At 36.7% G+C, this 19,746-nt stretch overlaps 2 protein-coding genes across 2 annotated transcripts; both read right to left on the bottom strand.

Moving 5' to 3' along the window:
- Window positions 1–279: 279 nt before the first annotated feature.
- Window positions 280–906, bottom strand: LOC113280777 (serpin-ZX-like). Its single transcript, XM_026529361.1, has one exon. It carries the CDS (start codon window positions 904–906, stop codon window positions 280–282), a length of 627 nt encoding a protein of 208 aa, XP_026385146.1.
- A 16,768-nt stretch (window positions 907–17,674) lies between these two features.
- Window positions 17,675–19,746, bottom strand: LOC113280776. Its single transcript, XM_026529360.1, has 5 exons — window positions 19,610–19,746; window positions 19,219–19,516; window positions 18,921–19,110; window positions 17,986–18,734; window positions 17,675–17,893 (listed from the first exon to the last, which is right to left on the bottom strand). The coding sequence occupies exons 1-5, from the start codon at window positions 19,744–19,746 to the stop codon at window positions 17,675–17,677; spliced, it is 1,593 nt and encodes a 530-aa protein (XP_026385145.1).

Here is a 19,746-nt window from a genome sequence, read left to right as displayed (position 1 = left end):
GAGAGATGATAAACTAACTGAATTAGCTAAGAAAAGCTAGCTAGGTGAAATTATAAACTTGAAAGAAAATCATAAAATTCAAAACATTGTTCTTCAACTCTTCATAAATGTAAAACTCCTACGACAAAGGATATCCAAAACAATAAAAACTCGGTCTAGCTGAAAAAACATATCTTAGTACTGTTTGCTTAAACGAAAACGAGAAATTTAAACTGTAGTACTGGAAGTATAGAGTATATCCGGTGAACGATAAAATAACTCGAGTTATTGAGCAAAAAGTTATAGCAAGGGATTAAGAACGTATCCGGTAAATAATAAAACCCCAGTAAATTCGGCTTTGATGATAAACATGAAAGGATGATCTGCAACAAAATCCTCAACTGGTGGTTGCGGAGGAGAAGAATCACCCAGAGATTCTTCCTCAAACTCTATCAGTGTAGCAGCAGCACCTTCAATTCCTTGCTCGTCAACTTCAACAAAACACTTATGAATAACTTTACTATTGGAACCAACAGCACCCACCATCTCAGTCAATTCTGCTCCGGATCTAAAAGGCAATACTAATCCCATATCTTCAAGAACACTTTTCGCGTCAAATTCAAATGTTATCTTGAACTTTGGGACCTTGAACTCTCCTGTTCGTTTCAATGGCATGTATTTTGGAATATATGGATCAAAAAAGCTGGCTGAATCAGTACTTGCCAAGTCTATCAACTCTGCAAGTCCATCTCGCCTATCAGGTAATATTATGTACATAGAAAAACGTCGAGCTCTATCATCATCATCATAGAGTAGATCATCATAATCACTTCTGTCCGTTGTTTGTGTTTGTAATTTGTATGGGAGTTTAAGTACTTTGAAGCCGTTTTGACTCGATATGTATTGGTATTCCTCTGTACTAGTCATAAATGGGACTTATCAAACTGACCTTTGTGCCATACTCCTTTGAAATAGAGTGCATTCACCAACACAACCCTTGTGGTGCTGCCGAATGATCCTTCCTGAACTAGATTTTTGATCAATCCATTGGTGTTCGTCTCGACCCATTCGTTAACCATTACTCTCACTTCATTAACCTTCAAGAGAAAAAAGAAATACAGAAACAGTAATTGTTAGCAAGTTATACAGCCGCTATTTTTGTACCCAGGTTTTGTCCAGAACCCGACTTTGGTATCCACTAATAACCACTGTACACTTATATATTATTGTTTTTGTTATTTTTTAATAGGCCGGTTTTGTTTTTAGCGAAATATAAGAAAATTAAGAGAACTAATCATTGAAAGTGAATTTCTTGACACTTGTTAGTAAAAAAGTAAAATGAAGTGGTCCACATGACACTTATCATCTAAGTTAAGAAAAAAGTGGTCCCAAAAAATTAAATTAACATTTGACTTTCCCAATTAGGAAATTGGCCTCTTTTTTGAAACTTTTTTTTATAAAAACTGGCCAATTAAAAACGGAAAATGGGTCATTTGTCCAAAAAAATTTAAAACATGGTTCAAATGGACAAGTAAAAATTAGTATGGGTGAAATGGACAAAAGAAAAATAGCAGGGATGAAGCTGGATTCATCGCGGCTTAAACTTGAAAAATAGCAAGGATGAAACTGGATGCATCCTCATATAAATTAAAAATAAGAAAAAATATTTGAAAATGGGTAGGATGAAACTGGTTACATCCTGGTTATTTTTATATTTTTGTCCATTTGAACAGTATCTTTTTAATTTTTGACCATTTAAACAGTATCAAAATGTACAAGTCTTTTTCATCCAAGAAATGTTGATTTTGGTCTTTTTAACCAATTTTGTGTATTAAAAAAGAAACGGAGGGAGTAGATATTAAGAAGTTGTACAATTTCAACTAATTCTCATAAATTTGTTGGTTTTTTTCACAGTACTCTATAGAGCTGGCAAACAAGTTGAAACCCGCGGGTTGACCCGTGCCCGGACCGTAAAAACCCGAACCCGAACCGGCTGGTTACAAAACAAGCCGGGTTCGGGTTGGAGAAATGGTGACCCGTCAATAAACGGGTTAACCCGGACCGGACCGTACAATCACGGGTTAACCCGTTAACCCGCAGTTCATTTTTGTCGGGTGTCACTAACTCACATACGTGTCTCTTATCCTGGCTATCTGTCATGCAGCCATGGTATAAAAAGAAAAAAACCCTAGTTGCTTCGTCTTCTTCGTCCGCAAGCGGCAGCCTCACTTCACAGACGAAGTTCTTTCTTCTTCTGCGTCTTCTACTACTTCGATCTTGAAGGATTTGAGAGTCGTTTGACTGTTGAGTATTCTCTAGTTCTCTGTGTAAGCAAGCGGGGCTCGTGGGAGAAAGACTGAAAGTGAAAGAGGGGAACTGGAAAATGTATAAACCCCTTTTCTCATACCCTATTTCTCTTCGTATCTTCAAAAATCAAAATCCCCTTTCTTCAAATTTGATTTCAATTCTCATCAGGTAATGTTATGGTTTTCGAAAGTTGATTTATTTTTGTTTTGTTTTCAATTTTTTGGATGTTAGGGTTTGAATTTAATTTTTTTTTTTTGAATGTAGAAGTCCTTCAGGTGCAGATTAATCTTCAGGTCATTTGAATTTCTCCATCACTTTGATTCTATTTGAATTGTTAGAGCCTTAGAGGTTAATTTCTTGATAGATTGTCCAGTAACTCCTTTCTTCAATTTCTCTGCTAAGGTTTCAATTGAAGTTCCTTTCTTTTTGATATTGTGTGGATTCTGTGGAAGACCTCCAGCCTCCAGGTGCTGTAATTTCTCAAAGATCTTCAGGTTACAGGTATAAGCAACTTCACAAATCTTTCTCTGGTAATCATCATCACTCTTATTATGTGTAGACTGTAGACTGTAAAAGAGAGACTTATAGATCATGTTTATGGAGTCTGCTGACCATAAATTACTGATCCAGATTAGCATTGTTTAGACATTTATGGACAGTTGGACACACAGGAGACAGTTCTCATAGATCAGATTGATCTTTGCTTTATCTTTGTCAGGATCTAAGTTTGATGTTAAATTGGCTAAACAGATCATATATGCCTGTAGCCAATGGATGCAAATGAAGTCTCCTGTAGTAGTTGTAATTTAGGAGGTATTTATGTACTCTAAATTGGGTATTTTGTATGTAACGTGGCCTGTTTTTTTTTAATTTTTAATTTTTTGGTTAAATAGTTTTACTTTTCTTGTACTGTACAAGTTGAGTGACGATATGTAATGTTCTGGAGCATCTTTAATGCTGCCAACCCAATTTAGTTCAATCCTGTAATTTGAGTTAGAGTTCCATTGCTTACTTTTTGTTTAAATATCATTCAGGGTCTGGCTCTGTGGATTTTCTACAGTTGCTCAACCGTGACTTATCATTGAAAGTTTTATATTATTTGTAATTTTGTATGAACCAGCTGATGTTGTTCGGGCTTGTTCTGTTTCACACTCTTGGCGCAAATTTGGTGAGTATAGTTGCCGTAGGTATTTAATTTTTCTGTATGCATTCACCTAATTTACTCTCTTTTAGTAGTTATGCTATGACATGGTTAAACTGTAGGTAATGTGGTGCAATACATATGAACTAGTTTATGGTTGGTTTAAGAAATCCAAGCCTTAAGGTTTGATAAAATATTTTTAGCCCAATTAGAAGCAGTAATACACATCCAAGGACGCAACTTATGAACAAAATACGTAGGTATTGGATGTTTCACTTAGTATTGGGATAGTTCTGTTTCATTTATTTTTCATTTATTTTTTCTTCAAATTACAGATTCTTATTGAATAGTTGGAGCAACTCAATTCAAAGATAGACATGGAAAATGAAAATGTTTTTTTGGACAGGAGTTACTTATCAAACTATCAAAGTGTCTCCAAATTTTGTATAGAAAATATAGTGGAGATGTTTTTTGGAATCTGATAGTTGTCACTGTTTTTTGATTAACCACAATATATATTTTGTGCAGGAAGTGGTTGTTAATATCTTTATTGTTGGAGTCTTGGAGACTTCTTGTCTTACTCTTGAAGGGTATTTTTCTTTGTTCAACTTCAAGACTTCACTGTTAGTCTGTTACTGAATCAACTGAAATGATACTGATTACTGATGAAGTATTAGACTACTAATGATCAGTGAGTATAATTTATGAAATTGTAATTGTGTTCCTTCAGAAAATATAATTTATGAAAATGTAATTGTGTTTTTTGTAAATATAATTTATAATTTATAAGAGTATTGTTAAGTTTTGGTGTGAAATTGTGAATGTGGCCGGAAATGGATCAGAAATCGGCTTCCGGCGAGTTGAATCACCAGAAACGGGCTAACCCGTGAACCTGCAGGTTTTACCCGTTACGGGCACGGGTTGAACAAATGACTACCCGTGAATAATATCAACCCGCAGGTTTTGACCCGTGTTAACCCGAACCTGTGTAACCCGTTACGGGCCAGTCCCGACCCGCCCGTTTGCCAGCTCTAGTACTCTAGATCAATGTAATATATATATATATAAAATAAACTCGAAAAAAAAATCAATTATAATAGATTTCTTATCTTATGATGGAAATCCACGGCTTGAACATGTGCACGAAAGATTGAATCGGCAACCTCTTGAAATTTGGGATTCAATTCACAAGATTCACTGATCCAAACACTATTAGCAAGAGATAACGGGGGTTGTTTTTGATTTTGGGTTTCATTCAATGATTTCATAAGTTGAGAACAATACCCACGAAGAGAATCAAGATTTTGGGATTTTAGAAACCCCAGTAATTGATTGGGTGTTTCACCTTTTGATCCCGATGTCAATAACCCTAAAGCAGTATAGATTGATAATGGTGAATACACTAATTTTTTTTCTTTATATGCTCCTTCCGAAAACAGATTCTTCATGGTTTGCAACCATAATGGAGAACCCATTACGTTCTTCATAGCTTTTACTAAAGAATAATTCTTCATATTTTTTTATTTTTTTTTAAACTTTCTTCTCAATTAATTATTTTTACGAGATTGCGCTTCCATTCCATCAATTAGGGATTTTATATAGCTTTTGGAATTTTATTTTTATAGATCTCGAACGCTATTTTGGGACTGCTGGAAATAGCCATCTAGGGCGGCAGGATAAGAGCTGTCCTAAAAATTTGAAATTATCCAGAGTTTTTTATCCTCGTCTAATGGGTCCCAAAAAACAATTAGGGGCCTCCCATTACAGGACAAAAAAGATATTAAAATCTAATTTTGGTTACCTCTTATCCAAAAAAAATGACTAAACTATTTCTAAGTGATTAGTGTTTATAATTAGTTATTAAATTAAGTTAATTAGTGATGTTACGTTAAAATCATATTTAAGGATTAAAATTTGGGGAAAAAATGAAAATTGTCTTTTGACTTTTGAGAAGAATAAGAGGGGTTTTTGGAGGAAAACTTAGAGTTTTTAGAAATTAGTGATTCAAGTGGAGGAAATGATGTTGGTGAAGGTTCAAATAGCAAACATGATTGTGTTGATGGTAAGATTATGTTACATTCCCATTTGGATTGGATGTATGACGAGGAGATGTTGATAGAGGAAGCTCAGAATAATGGTGCAAATGAAGAACCTATTGCTCTAGATGAAGGAACCAACCCTCAATATGAAGAACCCGAAGCTCAAAACAATCAGGTAAACATCTTATACCCTTCGATTTGTCTGTTTCTTGCTCCAAGTGGTCGAATCGTCCACACTATGGAACAACTTAGTATAAGGGTCGTTATTATCGGGGGTGTAAACCCAAACGACTCTTTAAGGTCGTCAATATTTTGGCACTAACAATGACGACTCAAACCTGCAACTTTTCCAGGTTATGAAAAATCATCAACGTACTGTGATAAACATTGACGTCTCTATCTAGCTAGGTCAGTTAGAGTCGTTATTTTGTTTTGTTAACACCCAGACGACTCTAAAACCAGAACTCTTTATTTAAAAAATTCAATAGGTCATCATTTGGTTATTCATGTGCAATAACGACCCTAACCAATTATTAAGATTTTTTGTTAAAGTCGTTAGGGTCGATAGTTAAATCACTAACGACTCTTTCCCTGGGTTGTCGTAATTTTTGATTTCATAGAATCATTTCATTGAATTGTAAAAGGCGTACATCTTGCATAGCGTTGCATTGAAGGAAATGAAAAACAATACATAATAAGGGTGCACTTATACACTTAACCAAAAAGGTTGTAATCATAGGTAGTGCCTTCCAAGATACGGTAGCAATCTTCGAGCTCAAACTTTTTCCCGCGGATAGTCTCATATTGATCATACGCCATCCCCAACTGAAAACACAAAACATAAATAAATTAGTAAGAGTATCATTCAAAACTTTGGATTGCGTAGACACGGATGAGTTTAAATGCTTACTCTTCTAACACCCAACATATCGGGTTCGGCTTCACTCAAGGCTTTCAATTCTTTTTTGAAAGCTTGGCATTCTTCAAATATCTCCTTGAACCTTTCTTTGACAAGTTTCAAAGTCCTTGAGTTACAATTTCCGTGAAACAAAACTTAATATCAATAAACCATATGAAAAGCAAAGTTGATATTGTTATGATTGTCTCATAGATGGTACGAGCCCAATTGCTCTTATATCCAAATAGAACTTTGCAGCCATCTTTAGGTTTTCCTCTGGCTTTCCTACCACGAAGACGTTCCAGCTGCAAATATTGGGCGGAAATGTGTCTCGCGCTAGGTGTTATTGGGGTTTTAACCTCCGCGTGTGCAGCCGGTTCCGCCTGCTACTGTTGCTCCTCATCCTCATCCTCATCATCATCATCATCATCACCACCACCATCACCATTACCATCATCATCCTCATCCCCACCACCACCACCATTTCCATCCTCCTCCTCATCATCATCGTTACCTTCATCCTCCTCCTTATCATCACCACCACCTCCACCATCACCTCCACCAGAATCACCATTATCATCATCATCATCATCAACAACACAACATATTCACCTCCTATTGGAATTTCTTCTTGTTCTTCCTCATCGCTTCCAGTGGCAGACACAATAGGAGGGGAATGAAGGCGAAGAATCCAATGACTCATTACCTCTATCTCTGGGTTCAGGGATAGAAAAGGCTACCCCACTCGTCCGTTTCCGTAACGGACCAACAATTAAGAATTTTCCATGGCGGCCGGGGAGGTCTGGAAGGGGGAGTTACCATGGGATTCTGATATTTCGTCTTGCTGTGATAGTCCAAAGACAAAAAGGAACAATCCATAAGACATCATTTTTATTGTCTTAGTTGAAGGGTCGTCAATACGAAAATGTTAAACATAAGCGACCCTCTACCAAATAATGACGACTCCAAATTATACCATGACGATCCTCAAAGACCCAATGACGATTATACTAATACTAGAAGACGACCCTTTCAATTTTTTAGACAGAGAGTCAGTTATTCATCATTGAGAGTCGTTAGTGTTTAGAAAAGGGTCGTCACACTGGAATCGTTAATGGTATAAAGTTTAGAATTGACGACCCTTTCCTTATCGGGACAGAGAGGTAGTTTTGAAAAATACAGAGTCGTCAATACATAGAAAAGGGTCGTCAACAAAAATTGTCAACGGGGTACTTAAAACATGAACGACTCTAATCTAGGGAAAAAAGTTGGGAAACTAAGTTCTAGGGTCGTTATCTCCCTCATCCTAAATGTTGGCGATTTTTCATGATATCAACATGCAGAACAAAAATTGTTAGGGAATAGCTCCCCGACTATGACGACCCTAAAACTGTAACTGCGATTTTGCAGTTGAAAACCTAATAATCATCATATCGAATCAAACGCAAACCAAAGTTACATTAGGGGGTTTAGTACACATACCTTCTGATTGGATCCATATCTTGCTCGGATTCCGCCTGATTTGATTTGTTCTTGTTTCTTGAATAAACCCTATCTCTATCTGTCTCGACGAGATTAGGGACTTGAAGTGCTTTTCTAGCAGTATTCTTAGTACTGACATCTTTGTAGAAGAAGTTAATCGTCGATTAAAGTTTTCGCACCGACGATTACTACGATGAATCGTTTGAAAAAAAAAATTCTGCCTCCGGGTCGTTAATGGAGATGGAAAGAGCGGAGAAAGAAGGAGGGGAGGTGAAGAAGAGTTTCTGGATTAGATAGGAAATGAAATTGGGGGCCTAGGGTTAAGGGTTAATAAGATTTATAGTTTAGTTATTAGAGAAGGGCATAATGATATTTTCACCACCTTTTGGAACCCCTATAATTTTGGTGTGGGTATAAATTTGATGAGGCCCCTAATTGTTTCTTGGGACCCCAAATTAAACGAGGTTTTTTAGGGGGTATATGTCGTTGACAAATATATGTTTTCTAGGGGGTGTCTTAGTCGTTGGCAAATATACATGAAGCCAGATCCATGAGTTAGAGTTATCAAGGCCCTAAGTTTTCTTATTGGGCTGCACATTATTCTGGTATGTGCAGGATGATCAAAATATTGGATTCGCGCAAGAATGTTCTTTCTCACAGTTATAATTTTAATCGTAACTTCACCGATATGTTTAATGATTTGGTTTTTTTTTTTTAGAAAAACTTAGGATGAAAGGACTAAGAGAAGTACATAGTGGAGTTAGTGGCCAAAGCAGTGCCACTACTCCTATGATTTAAGTTCTTACAGTACATAGCTAGGTTCAGCGGATCCAAATTTTGAAGTCCATGCATTCATTTAAGTCCTACTAAAACAAAGGAAATAAATTGCATTGTTCCGATCATTTCCAGAATTTTCTTCTCTTATAAGTCTTTCATGATAGCTGAGGTGAAAACAGCCTTGAACAACATTGTGGTATATCATGGTGAAGCGAACTAGGATTTCTATGGTTTCGGCTTGAATTTTCGACATTTGTGTTCTGGAATCCCTTGACCCAGTCGAAGGCTAAGTTTGCTCCTCCACTTGCCCCGCATTGTCCATAGTGTCCTGGATATCCTATAGTCCCAATGATATTCCTTGCAAAATGCAGAATTGTTAGTGCAGTGAAATAAGCTAGACTTTTTGGATCCTGTAGAGTGCAGATTTTGATAATTATGCCAAAATCTCCCCTTTGGTCAGGTTCTAGAGAGCAGTTATCCATATTATCATGACTTGGATCCCCACTATCTTTATGTTGAGGAATAGAATTGAGGATGTGGTTTTGGATGTGGTGAACTCTGTTGTGATTGCATAAGTGTTGATGAATGCTAATAGTGGTTTGTATGGTATTTGGCTGATTATGATTGAAGATAAAGTCACATCTAGCTAGAACTTCAGATATACCAGCAGGTTGTTACATAAATGTTACAACTATCATCGGTGTTGCCAGTAACCATGGCATGAAGTTTGTATAGTAGTAAAACTTCCCGTGGAAAGATCCAAGTAAAAGCTTCCAAACTGAGTTTGCAGTAGGACAATCTAGAAATAAATGTGCCATAGTTTCCTCTCCACTATTGCATAAATGACAGATTGGGTCAATGTAATGGAAAATGCTAGCAGATTTAGCATAAGTAAGGAGGATTCCGTGAGCACATCTCCATACGAAAATTTGAATCACTGGAGGAATGTCCATCTTCCATAAAGCTTTCCAATTGATGGTTTGGTAATCCACTACACCAAAAATGGGGTTTTGCAACTGGCTCTCGTTGTTGCGAATCAGGGTCGCAACTGCAGCCAGCTGTTGCGAAGGGGGGCGACTGGAATTTTCGCAACGGAAATGTAGTTGTTGCGAATTTCGAGTCGCAACAGTGTTCAGTTGCGACTCTAAAATTTAGCAACAGCCGTTCGGCAGTTGCGATTTTTTTACTGTTAGTTGTGAACCCTTGACTAGGTCAATGGACACTGACCCGAAAAGGTCGTGGTAAAATTTAGGAACAAATGTTTACTGTTGCGAAATTTTTACGGCTATTGCCAATATATTTGACTAAGTCAAGGAAGATGACTTCCATTTTGTGGTACAGATTTAGCAACATATTTTGCATTGTTGCTAATATTTTGTAACAACAAGAAAATGAAGTTAAGTCTCTGTTGACCTGGTCAAAAAATTCCCCCCACCATTCTATTTACCAATAACCCTGTGATTCAATCCAACAATCAATCATATTCCGCACCACTTATATTGACATTTATATGTTCAATTATAAATAAGAAGAACATCTAAGAAAATTACGCAAGAAGAAACAACATTCAATTATATGTTCATCTACACACGGTATACATATCAAAAAGACTCTAACTTAGTTTAGTTTCAAACTCTAACAACTATATGTTCATCTATACATGGTGAGTGTGTAAGATACAAATTTCTGAGTTACGCGACAACCTAAATTTCAATAAGAACAAACACCTGATATTAACGATGGCTTTGCACCTGTTCAACTCATCTGCATTAAGCGACAATATCTCTGCAACACGACAAACCATATTATTAAATATGGAAAATGCAGAAATGCAGAAAGCAAATGCACAATCCCTGCAACTCATAAGAGGCAGAACCAAAATCTGGACAAAGTGTTTAAGATACAAATTTCTGTAAGTTGTGGCTTATATGCAATGTATAGCATTTACATTAAGTAACATGAGGATAAAAATTTCAGATGACCAAATAAACCAGATCCCTGGTACTCAAATGGGAAAATATATGCATATTACGAAGTATTTAAAAAGCAATATACCAACATATATCGTACTAACTGACAACTTAGGACCTAACTGGTGAATTTAAAGAAGGTTCTCGCAGCTGTAGGTGGTGATGCATCTTCTTCAACCAACAAATGCATCACCATCAACAGCCGCAGATGGAAAACTTATACTAATGAGATTTGTAGCATCTGCAGTCACTAGCAGATGGAATAAGCACAGAAAGGTGGACACTTGGTAACTTCAGCATTCAGATTTATTGGTTAATTGAAAACGAAAAAGATACAAAGGAAGTAAAAAGAGAGTGACATAACAGTTAACCAAACAGAGTGAATCGGTAGACAAAACACAAGCAAGCTTCGCATTTTAGACATGCTTAAGGACTCTTACCCGAGGAAATTGATAGTTGATTGAGTTTGCGTGTTGAAGACCCTCATCCCATGATTTCTGAGTTGGACTTCTAATCACGCTGCATATTTTGTATATCTCATCCGCTTCACTGCATAATAAAAGATAAGCAACAGATGGTGAGATACACATTTTGTAACCTTGCTTAAATCCAAATTAAACAAGAGAAAACGAATGAGGAAGAATCATACTTGAAGCCTTGGTACAGATTCAACACTGTAATCTCAAGTCCCAACATCCCACCATTAAACCCCAACCTGGCAGATTTCAAATTACATTTCAAGCCGGTCAGATATTCTGGCAGGAGCATTAGAATGTGACTTGAACCGACCTTGGCCACCTTCATCAGTTTCCTACGGAACATTTAAATCATGAGCAATTTAGTTTAAGACCGATAATAACGTTCAATCTTTACAGCTTTACTAAAAAGGTTATCATAGATAAAGGGATACGTAACAGTTCAGGTGTCTAAAAACAACATTAAATGGAATACCAACCTTTTTCTACACAATCTGAACCATATCCTCGTCATGAATAACTTGAGAAAGACCACAAGTTTGTGGATAATGTCTCGAACTAGCACCCCAGACTAGCACATATTTAACATCCTTCACCAGATTCCTGTGTATATGGTTACAGAAGTCCTCTATTGTGCAACCACCTCTATCCTGAGGAGGAGGATACCATTGGAATGAGTTAAATTCCCTAGACAGAGGCGTTCAATTCACTTGAGAGAGAGAGAGCATGCAACTTTCAGCGGAGAGAACAACAGAGTCACTGAAATCTGGTTGTTGTCCTTGTGGCTTTGTGTAAACTCTTACAAGCCCCATTGTTGTTTAAAGTAAAAGAAAATACGTGGATGATTATCATGCCCAAGTTCAACTAACATTGAAAAAGGTGGTAATGTTAACAGATTGACGAAAACAAAAGATATGTGCACATTGTTGTTTCAGAAAATGGGTCATATAGCCAAAAAGGCTCTTTTTCTGGGCCAAATGGACAGTTAGAATTTGGCCTAGGTCAAATAGCCAATGGAATCTTTTTAGTGTGGAGAGACGTTACTACCCTTTTGTAACCGTTCTAACCCCACGTTTTCATCAAAACCACCCACGATCTCCCTCTCTCTTCACTAAAACCACAACGTTCCTCCGGAAACCAGAGAGTTTTCACCCCACCGTCCTTCATCTTCATCCCCACACCAGAAATCGTTTTCATCATCTTCATCTTCATACCCAGTTACCAGAAATCGTTTTCATCTTCTCTTTAATTTCATCATTTTCATCCACTGTCTCATAACAAATTGATGGGAATCAGTTTCATCCACCGTCAACACCACCATCAACAATTCTATAAACTGTTTTCATCCTCCGTCTCTAATACACAATCAACACTACAACAATGGTTTCAGTGAATTAGGGTTTCAATAATTTCAGTGTATTGGGAGATTTTAGGTTTTCAATCGATCTGTTTCAGTGTATTTGGAGAGTTAGTGTTTCAATAAGTTTTCACAGAATGTCTCCTAGAACTCGTAAGTTTTCAAACCCTAACTCTTTTTTGTTATTAATTTCAGAATTACATGATTAAATTTTTGAATTGGTTGTTTTAATTTTCATTTTAGTTGATTTAGGTGTTGAATTGCTTGTTTTATTTTAAATTTCAATTAGATGAAACTGGTTTGCATCTGGTTTCATTAAGTATTAAACCAGTTTAAACCAGTTTATTTTAAATTTCAATTAGATGTAACTGATTTGTTTCACTGTGAAATTGGTTGAAGTGAAATTGGATCTGGGTATCTGATTTGTTTCAGCAGGGTTTAAACCAGGATTTAACTGGTTTCATCTTTTGTTAATCTGCAGTGTATATTGTTTCAAGCAGATTAACACTGGATGAAACCATTTTCGTTCAGGTTTAAAGATACATCTGCGGTTAATATAAGACTATTAGTATGTTGTGAATGGGATGTATGAAAATCTATGTTATGGATTGAACGAAAATGGGTTTGCATTTGGCTACGAAGTGATGCTCAGCAGGTGTTTGAAACTGGTGTTCATCAAATTTTAAGTTAGAATGTAAATGACCTGTTGGTGGTATTAAATTAATGATTAAATGGGTTTGCATCTTGTTATTTAATTGTTTTTAATTGTTAAATTGCTTTAAGTGAGATTGGATGTAATTTGGTTTTCATCTTAGCTTGAATCTGGTTATATCAACTGTTTCAGCAGGTTCGCACTATTATGAAACTGATTTCATCTAGGTTTATTTTGCAGTGTATGTTGTTTCAGCAGACTAAGACTGGATGAAATCAGATACATCCAGGATTTTGCTACTTTTTAAAGTTAACTTTTGAAGATTTGTATTAAAGTTAGGTCATATTTTAGCTTCATGCCATAAATCAGTTATTCTGAAACCTGCTGAAACTTGTTTTCATCTAGCATGAAAGATAGGATGTAACTGGTTTCATCCAAATTGTTGCATGAAGCGGTAGCAAGAAAAGTAAGAAGAGTGCTGCCGCTGAAATTACATCCAAGAATAAGCATGATGTGAAAGTGGGCGGAGAGTCTAGAACAGGGTATATGGAACTTGTGGATGCCGAAATGGATGAAGACAAGTTAGAGAAAAAGGAAGGGAAGAAAACGTTCCGATCAAACCTGAAACCGACAGTTGAAGTGCTGTAAAAACTGGTATTTACTGAAGCACAAGAGGCTGTGTTAAGGAAGACTAAATTCTGGAACTTTATTGAGGCGATCAAACAAGGTAAGGTGGGCAAGGCTGAATGTAGCAAAGCTCCAAGGGCGTTAGAGTTCATCATAAGAAATTTTGACCCGAAAGAGTTGGCATTCAAGATTGGCGATCAAGTTTTCAATATCGATGCAAATCATCTTGTTGTTATTTTCAAAATGCAGAGAATACGTATGAGTGAACAAGATAAGAAACTTTATGGACCAAAAGAAGACCCAAGTTTGAAAACTTCTGAATTTTACAAAAAGTACTTTCTTGAGCCAAATAGAAGGGATGAAGAGAGAAAAAGAAAGATGAAAAGAAGAAGGCCAGAGCCAAAGAGAAGAAAAGGAAAGAGAAGAATACTGGGGACAAGTTGGATAAGAAATACATTGTCGAAGGAATACATACTGCTATGAATGAAGAAGGAACAAAAGAAGACTTGGTGAAACTTTTGTTGTTGTTCATGTTCTGTACAGTATTCTTTATAAACACTGGAGGTATGTATGTCCACTACAAGTATTTGAACTGACTACAGTCAATCGACACCATTAACAAAGTATCTTGTCCCGATCTCATTCACGAGCATTTAATGCAAAGTGTTAAAGCTGTATACGAGACACCATACTCTATCAATGGTTGCATCTTCTATTTGCTGGTGAGTATCGTCTTTTATTTTTTGAATATATTTTTTTTCTTACGTTAAATGTATCATGCAGTGATTAACATATTATATATTATCTTTTGAATATATTTTTGTTTTTGCAGTTATGTATTTTTGAGCAAATGCAGGGAATTAACAGGAAAGACAATAGTGATTCATGGCCAAGGTTTGCAAGATGGGACTTGTATAAAGTATCTTGCAAAATTGAGGGGAAGCTTGAAACTCTTTCAAGCAGTGAGGTAAAAATCTTGTTGTTATTATAACTGGATGAATCCAGTTACATCTTGTGTTGATGTTGTTTAGATTCATTTTTAAAATTCTATCCCCTATTATAAATGGATGAAACCAGTTACATCTTATGTTATAAAATGATGAAACCCATTATCTACCAAGTTTCATCCTGTGTTATTAGTGGATGAAACCCAGTTACATCATGTGTTATGATAAGATGAAACCAGTTACATCATGTGTTATGATAAATTTTATGTGTTTACAGGTTGTTGACTTTGTTGGTAGGTGGAGTGAAGAGGAGAAACAACTATGCTTGTTTGGTGATGAAGAAGAAAACACAGACGAAGATGACGTTTCCAAGTTGAAGAATGAACTAGATGAGAAGGACAAGATTATCCGCACTTGAATGACGAGTTGGAAGCAAGGAATACAGAGTTGGAAGCAAAGGAGGCTGAGTCTGAAGCAAAGGATAAGACAATATCAGACTTGGAAAGTGAAGTGGAAGCCTTGAAAGCTCAACTCAAGCCTCAACCGGGAACTCAGCAAGCTTCCTCTCAAGAGATTGTTCTTTACACCACACCTGAAGACTATTTCAACCTTAACATCACTCAAGAGATGAATAAACCTGTGGAGGAGGATGTTCCTAAAGACGACATCACTCAAGAGATGAACAAACCTATGGAGTAAGCTGACAATATTCCCGAAGCAGAACCTGTAACACCAGTTCCTCGAGCAGAACCTCTAGCACCAGTTCCTTCATAAGATATCAACCAAGAAGAAATTGTCGCAGCAGAACCTCTGCCAGTTATTGGATCGCTTGAGAATAGAGTGAAGAACGTATATAAAAGGGCTAGAAATAACAAGTTCGTATCAGATGATGATGAGCGTGCAGAGAAGAAGCAGAAGGACGATAAGTTGAGGAAGTTAACAAGGAACAACAAGCTGTGGAAAAATTACTTGATGAGCGGAATAAGACAAGCTGAAGAGAAGTTAATAAAGGAGTACTTTGTAACTGGAAAAGTAAGGTACGGATCCGCATTCTTTTGCTGTTTTTTTTTCATTCTACTTTTCTTATTTCTGTAAAAGTACTGCTAAGTTTATACTAAATTATATGAACTTGTTTAAATGCAGCGACTGTGTTTGGAAGTCCAATGGAGGTGTATGTATCAGTGGAGAACACATCCAGCAACTTGTTTTCAATCAGCCATTGGTGAACACTATTTTGGAGTTTAAAATCGAAAAATGGAGACAATTGTTTCAATATGGCGGTGATACCAAGGATAGTCCAAGTCAATCTTTCTCAGCGCGCTTGCATGGGTAAACATTTTGAATACTACATTTTAAAATGAATGAACTTAGGTCTGCAATTTATTTTCATATAACTTTTAAGTTAGTGTAGGATGTACCTGGCTTGCATCTGTTGCTTGAAATATAATTCTCTCACTAGTGTAGGATAAAACTGAGTTTCATCTAGCTATTATATATAGGATGTAACTGGGATTCATACGATACCTGCAGAAACTGGTTTTCATCTAGCATTAATGACAGGATGTAATTGAGTTTCATCCATATAAAAAATATGGATTAACTGGTTTTGATTCAAATTTGTATTCAGGCTGATGTCATTGCGGGAGATGAGTTGGACGCTGCAAAAATGATAAATGCCGAACTGCAAAAGATTGATGTCGAAACGCAACACTTGTTCATCCCAATGCTGAATGAGAAAGAACATTTCACATTGCTTCACCTTGACATCCATGGAATAACTTGGACACACTACAATTCTCGCCTAGGTTCTTCAAACTATTTAAAAGAAGCACAAATGATGGCGGAAAGAATAAATCATCTCTTTCAAGTTCAAATTCAAAGTACTAGTATGGATGACGTTGATGTCGTCGTTCAATCAGATTGTCCACAACAGTGCGAAAAGTAGGTCGTTAACTCTTTGAACTGAGATTATAACATACAAACTGAAACGAAGTTTGAACCGACATTACATTTTTTTTCCAGATCGTTAAACTGACATTACATATTCATTTGTATTGAAGTGATGATTCGATGATGTATGTTATCTACTACATGGAATGGGCAATGACAGACGGTTACTCCTTTGAAGGCAAAGATACTATTGGAGAGGAGATGGGAACAAGACGAATCAATCTGGCATATGAAATCCTAACTGATGAGAATAGCTGCTGGAAAGTTTGATGTGTTTAGGTTGTTTAGAAATTTTTTATTAATGTAGTTCATTTGGTAGTACTTTTTTTTTGAACTATGTCTTCGCATACAGTTGTGATCCGTAGATTCTGCTTAATTAAAATATGAACTCTTTTACTGAAAAATGCCTATACTTCAATTTCATGATGGTTGTGTTTGAATATGTTAGCCAGAAATGATTAAATTTGCAGGTTGAAAATGTAACTAGGCTTGGATGAAACTGGTTACATCCTAGCCTGTATAAAACTTCAATTTTTTTGTCAGATTGTAACCAGGCTTGGATGAAACTAGTTACATCAAAGCCTTTATAAAAACTGTTTTCAGAGTGTGCAGGTTGACAAAAAATAGTTTTTTCTGTCCATATGTGATGGATGAAATCCAGTTTCATCCTGGCCAAAAATCTCATTTTTTCCAGAATAGGCAAGATGAAACTGGTTACATCCTGTACAATTAAATTTGAATCTTCGCAAACATTCAAATTTTACAGTGAAAAACTGAAGGGAGTGTACAATTAAACAATCAACATAAGACTAAAAGATATATACTATAAAAATGAAGAGAAATACTTGAAAAAATAATTCCATAAGATATATTTTTATGAACAAAAGAAACAATCCAAGGTAAATACTAGTTGCGAAAATATAATTCAAGGTAAATGAATCTTAAATGTGCAACAAGAGGCTGCAGAGAAGAATAAACTAATAAAGATATCATGGTAAAAAGCTAATAAAAGATATCATGGTAAAAAGCTGCACAGAAGAAATGAAAGCTGGAGATGTTCTTAAGCAGGTACTTAACGCTGTTTTTTCGCAGGAGGATGAGGACACGTCGTCTTGTTATGATGTGCCTGAGTATGGCAGTTATCGCACGTAATTGGTCTCTTGAAACTTGTACTACCTGTGTTAGGAATCCGCTTCTTCTTCTGCCTACCATGTTTTTTTCCTACGACAGTTGGTGGGTTCACGAGATCTCCAGTACCAACATCAATAGGCTTGTCGTAATCAGGAATGGGCTTGATAGGACGATCATACGAAGCACAGAAGATAGCAATGTTGAAATACGGATTAATGTACTCGTAAATATTGATGTTATTTGAATGCATACACGCATAGCGTGATCACAAGGGAACTGCTCAGTAAACCAAACCCTACAGCTGCACTGAAACCTCGCAATATTAACAGCATGCGTGTGCTTTCCATCAAAAACTTCCCACTCCATGTCACCAGACTTGGTTATTCTCCACTGGACACCAGCACGAATGGAAGCCAACACTTTTTTCTCTAGCCTGGGACAAATGAATCCTTTATATGTCGCCCCCTTCCTCTTCCTTGTACTCATCTGTTCCATAATTTTAAGTCTGATCCAGTTAACAAGTGTTGCAATAGGCATACCTTTTGCTTCCTTGATCCAAGAGTTGAAGGACTCTGCAATGTTTGAACACATGTCGCCGTAACGACATCCCAGACAATGTGCATTGGACCAATATTCCACTGGAATCTCACTCAAGAATTTGTGAAGACCATCACATCCCATATCCTTGAACTTTTGCATACCCTGATCAAAGCCTTCATGAGTCGATGAATAGAAACATTCTTTGAACAAACCCATCGCAGCACAATGCTCTCCCTTTTTCTTGTTGGTCTTACTGCGGATATTATTCTTCAAATGCTGGTAACACCAAGCATGATAGAAAGTTGGGAAAACATCACGAATCCCTTGGATCAAACCCTCATGGCGATCCGAAATAAAAGTTAGTACACGAGGACCCAAGATAGATTCTAGTTTCTTCAAGAACCAATGCCAATTCTCAACAGTTTCAGGTGATACGATACCATATGCCAGAGGAAATATTCCTACAGAAACAAAACAAACACAAAAAGAAAAAATCATATCAAACTGACTGAAACTGCTATTGTACAGAATGAAACTAGTTTCATTCTCTAGTCTGACTTCACCAGTTAAGGATGAAACCGGTTTCATCCAGTGATAATCTGACATAAAAAAAAATTTTATGACATCAAAAATAAAAGAAGACGTACCATTATTCGCATTCTTCCCGGTAGCCGCCATAAGAAGACCCCTAAATTTTCCAGTTAGGAAAGTTGCATCCAAGAACAGTACCGGGCGACAATATTCGAAACCAGAGATGCAAGCATCGAAGGCTAAGAACAAACTCTTAAACTCGCCACCTTCAACAACTAAATCAGCCCTACTACCTGGATCGTGTTTCTTCAAGGCTTCACCCCACCATCTCAAGTCAGTGTATTATTTAATGTCCTCGCCATACAATTCCTTGAAACATAATTCTTCCCCGTCATGCGCCTGATCGTAGCTCACTTCCAACCCATAATCACTTTTGAGTTCTCTAACAATATCCCTGGCTTTCTTGTTGGGATTCTGTTCAATCTGCTCAAATATCAAACTCTTGATAAGTTCGCGCGTAACCGGATCAGCCTTTGTTCCATCATTATAACCAGCAAAACATTTATGTTCCCCGTTATAGGCCTTGAGGAATAAGTGACCCTTCACATTGGAAGTCTTGGGAGCTGCATGGAACATCCAGTCGCATTCCAATTTCTCCTTGTAATAACATTTCACCGTATATCGTTCTGGATTGCTCTTGACGACTCTCACCCTGCGACCAAAAAAATGGTTATATTTCTCAACAACAAGACGAGCTTCGTCTCATCCTCCATAAAAATCTTGACCAACACCTTTTATAATAAACTCCCATTCAGCCGCCTTGCAAGATCTTTTAATTGCCAAATTTCCATTGTATGTACGTTCTTGAGACATGGGGATATCTTGAGAAGAAACAAGCTCTTGAGAGGAAGGAATAGGTGACTGAGCTAAAAACAACTCCAT

Source organism: Papaver somniferum, chromosome 5 (genome assembly GCF_003573695.1).
Source record: "Papaver somniferum cultivar HN1 chromosome 5, ASM357369v1, whole genome shotgun sequence".
NCBI classification, from domain to species: domain Eukaryota; kingdom Viridiplantae; phylum Streptophyta; class Magnoliopsida; order Ranunculales; family Papaveraceae; genus Papaver; species Papaver somniferum.
Note: the sequence above shows the minus strand (reverse complement) of the source record. Positions and strands in the feature narration are given on the sequence as shown.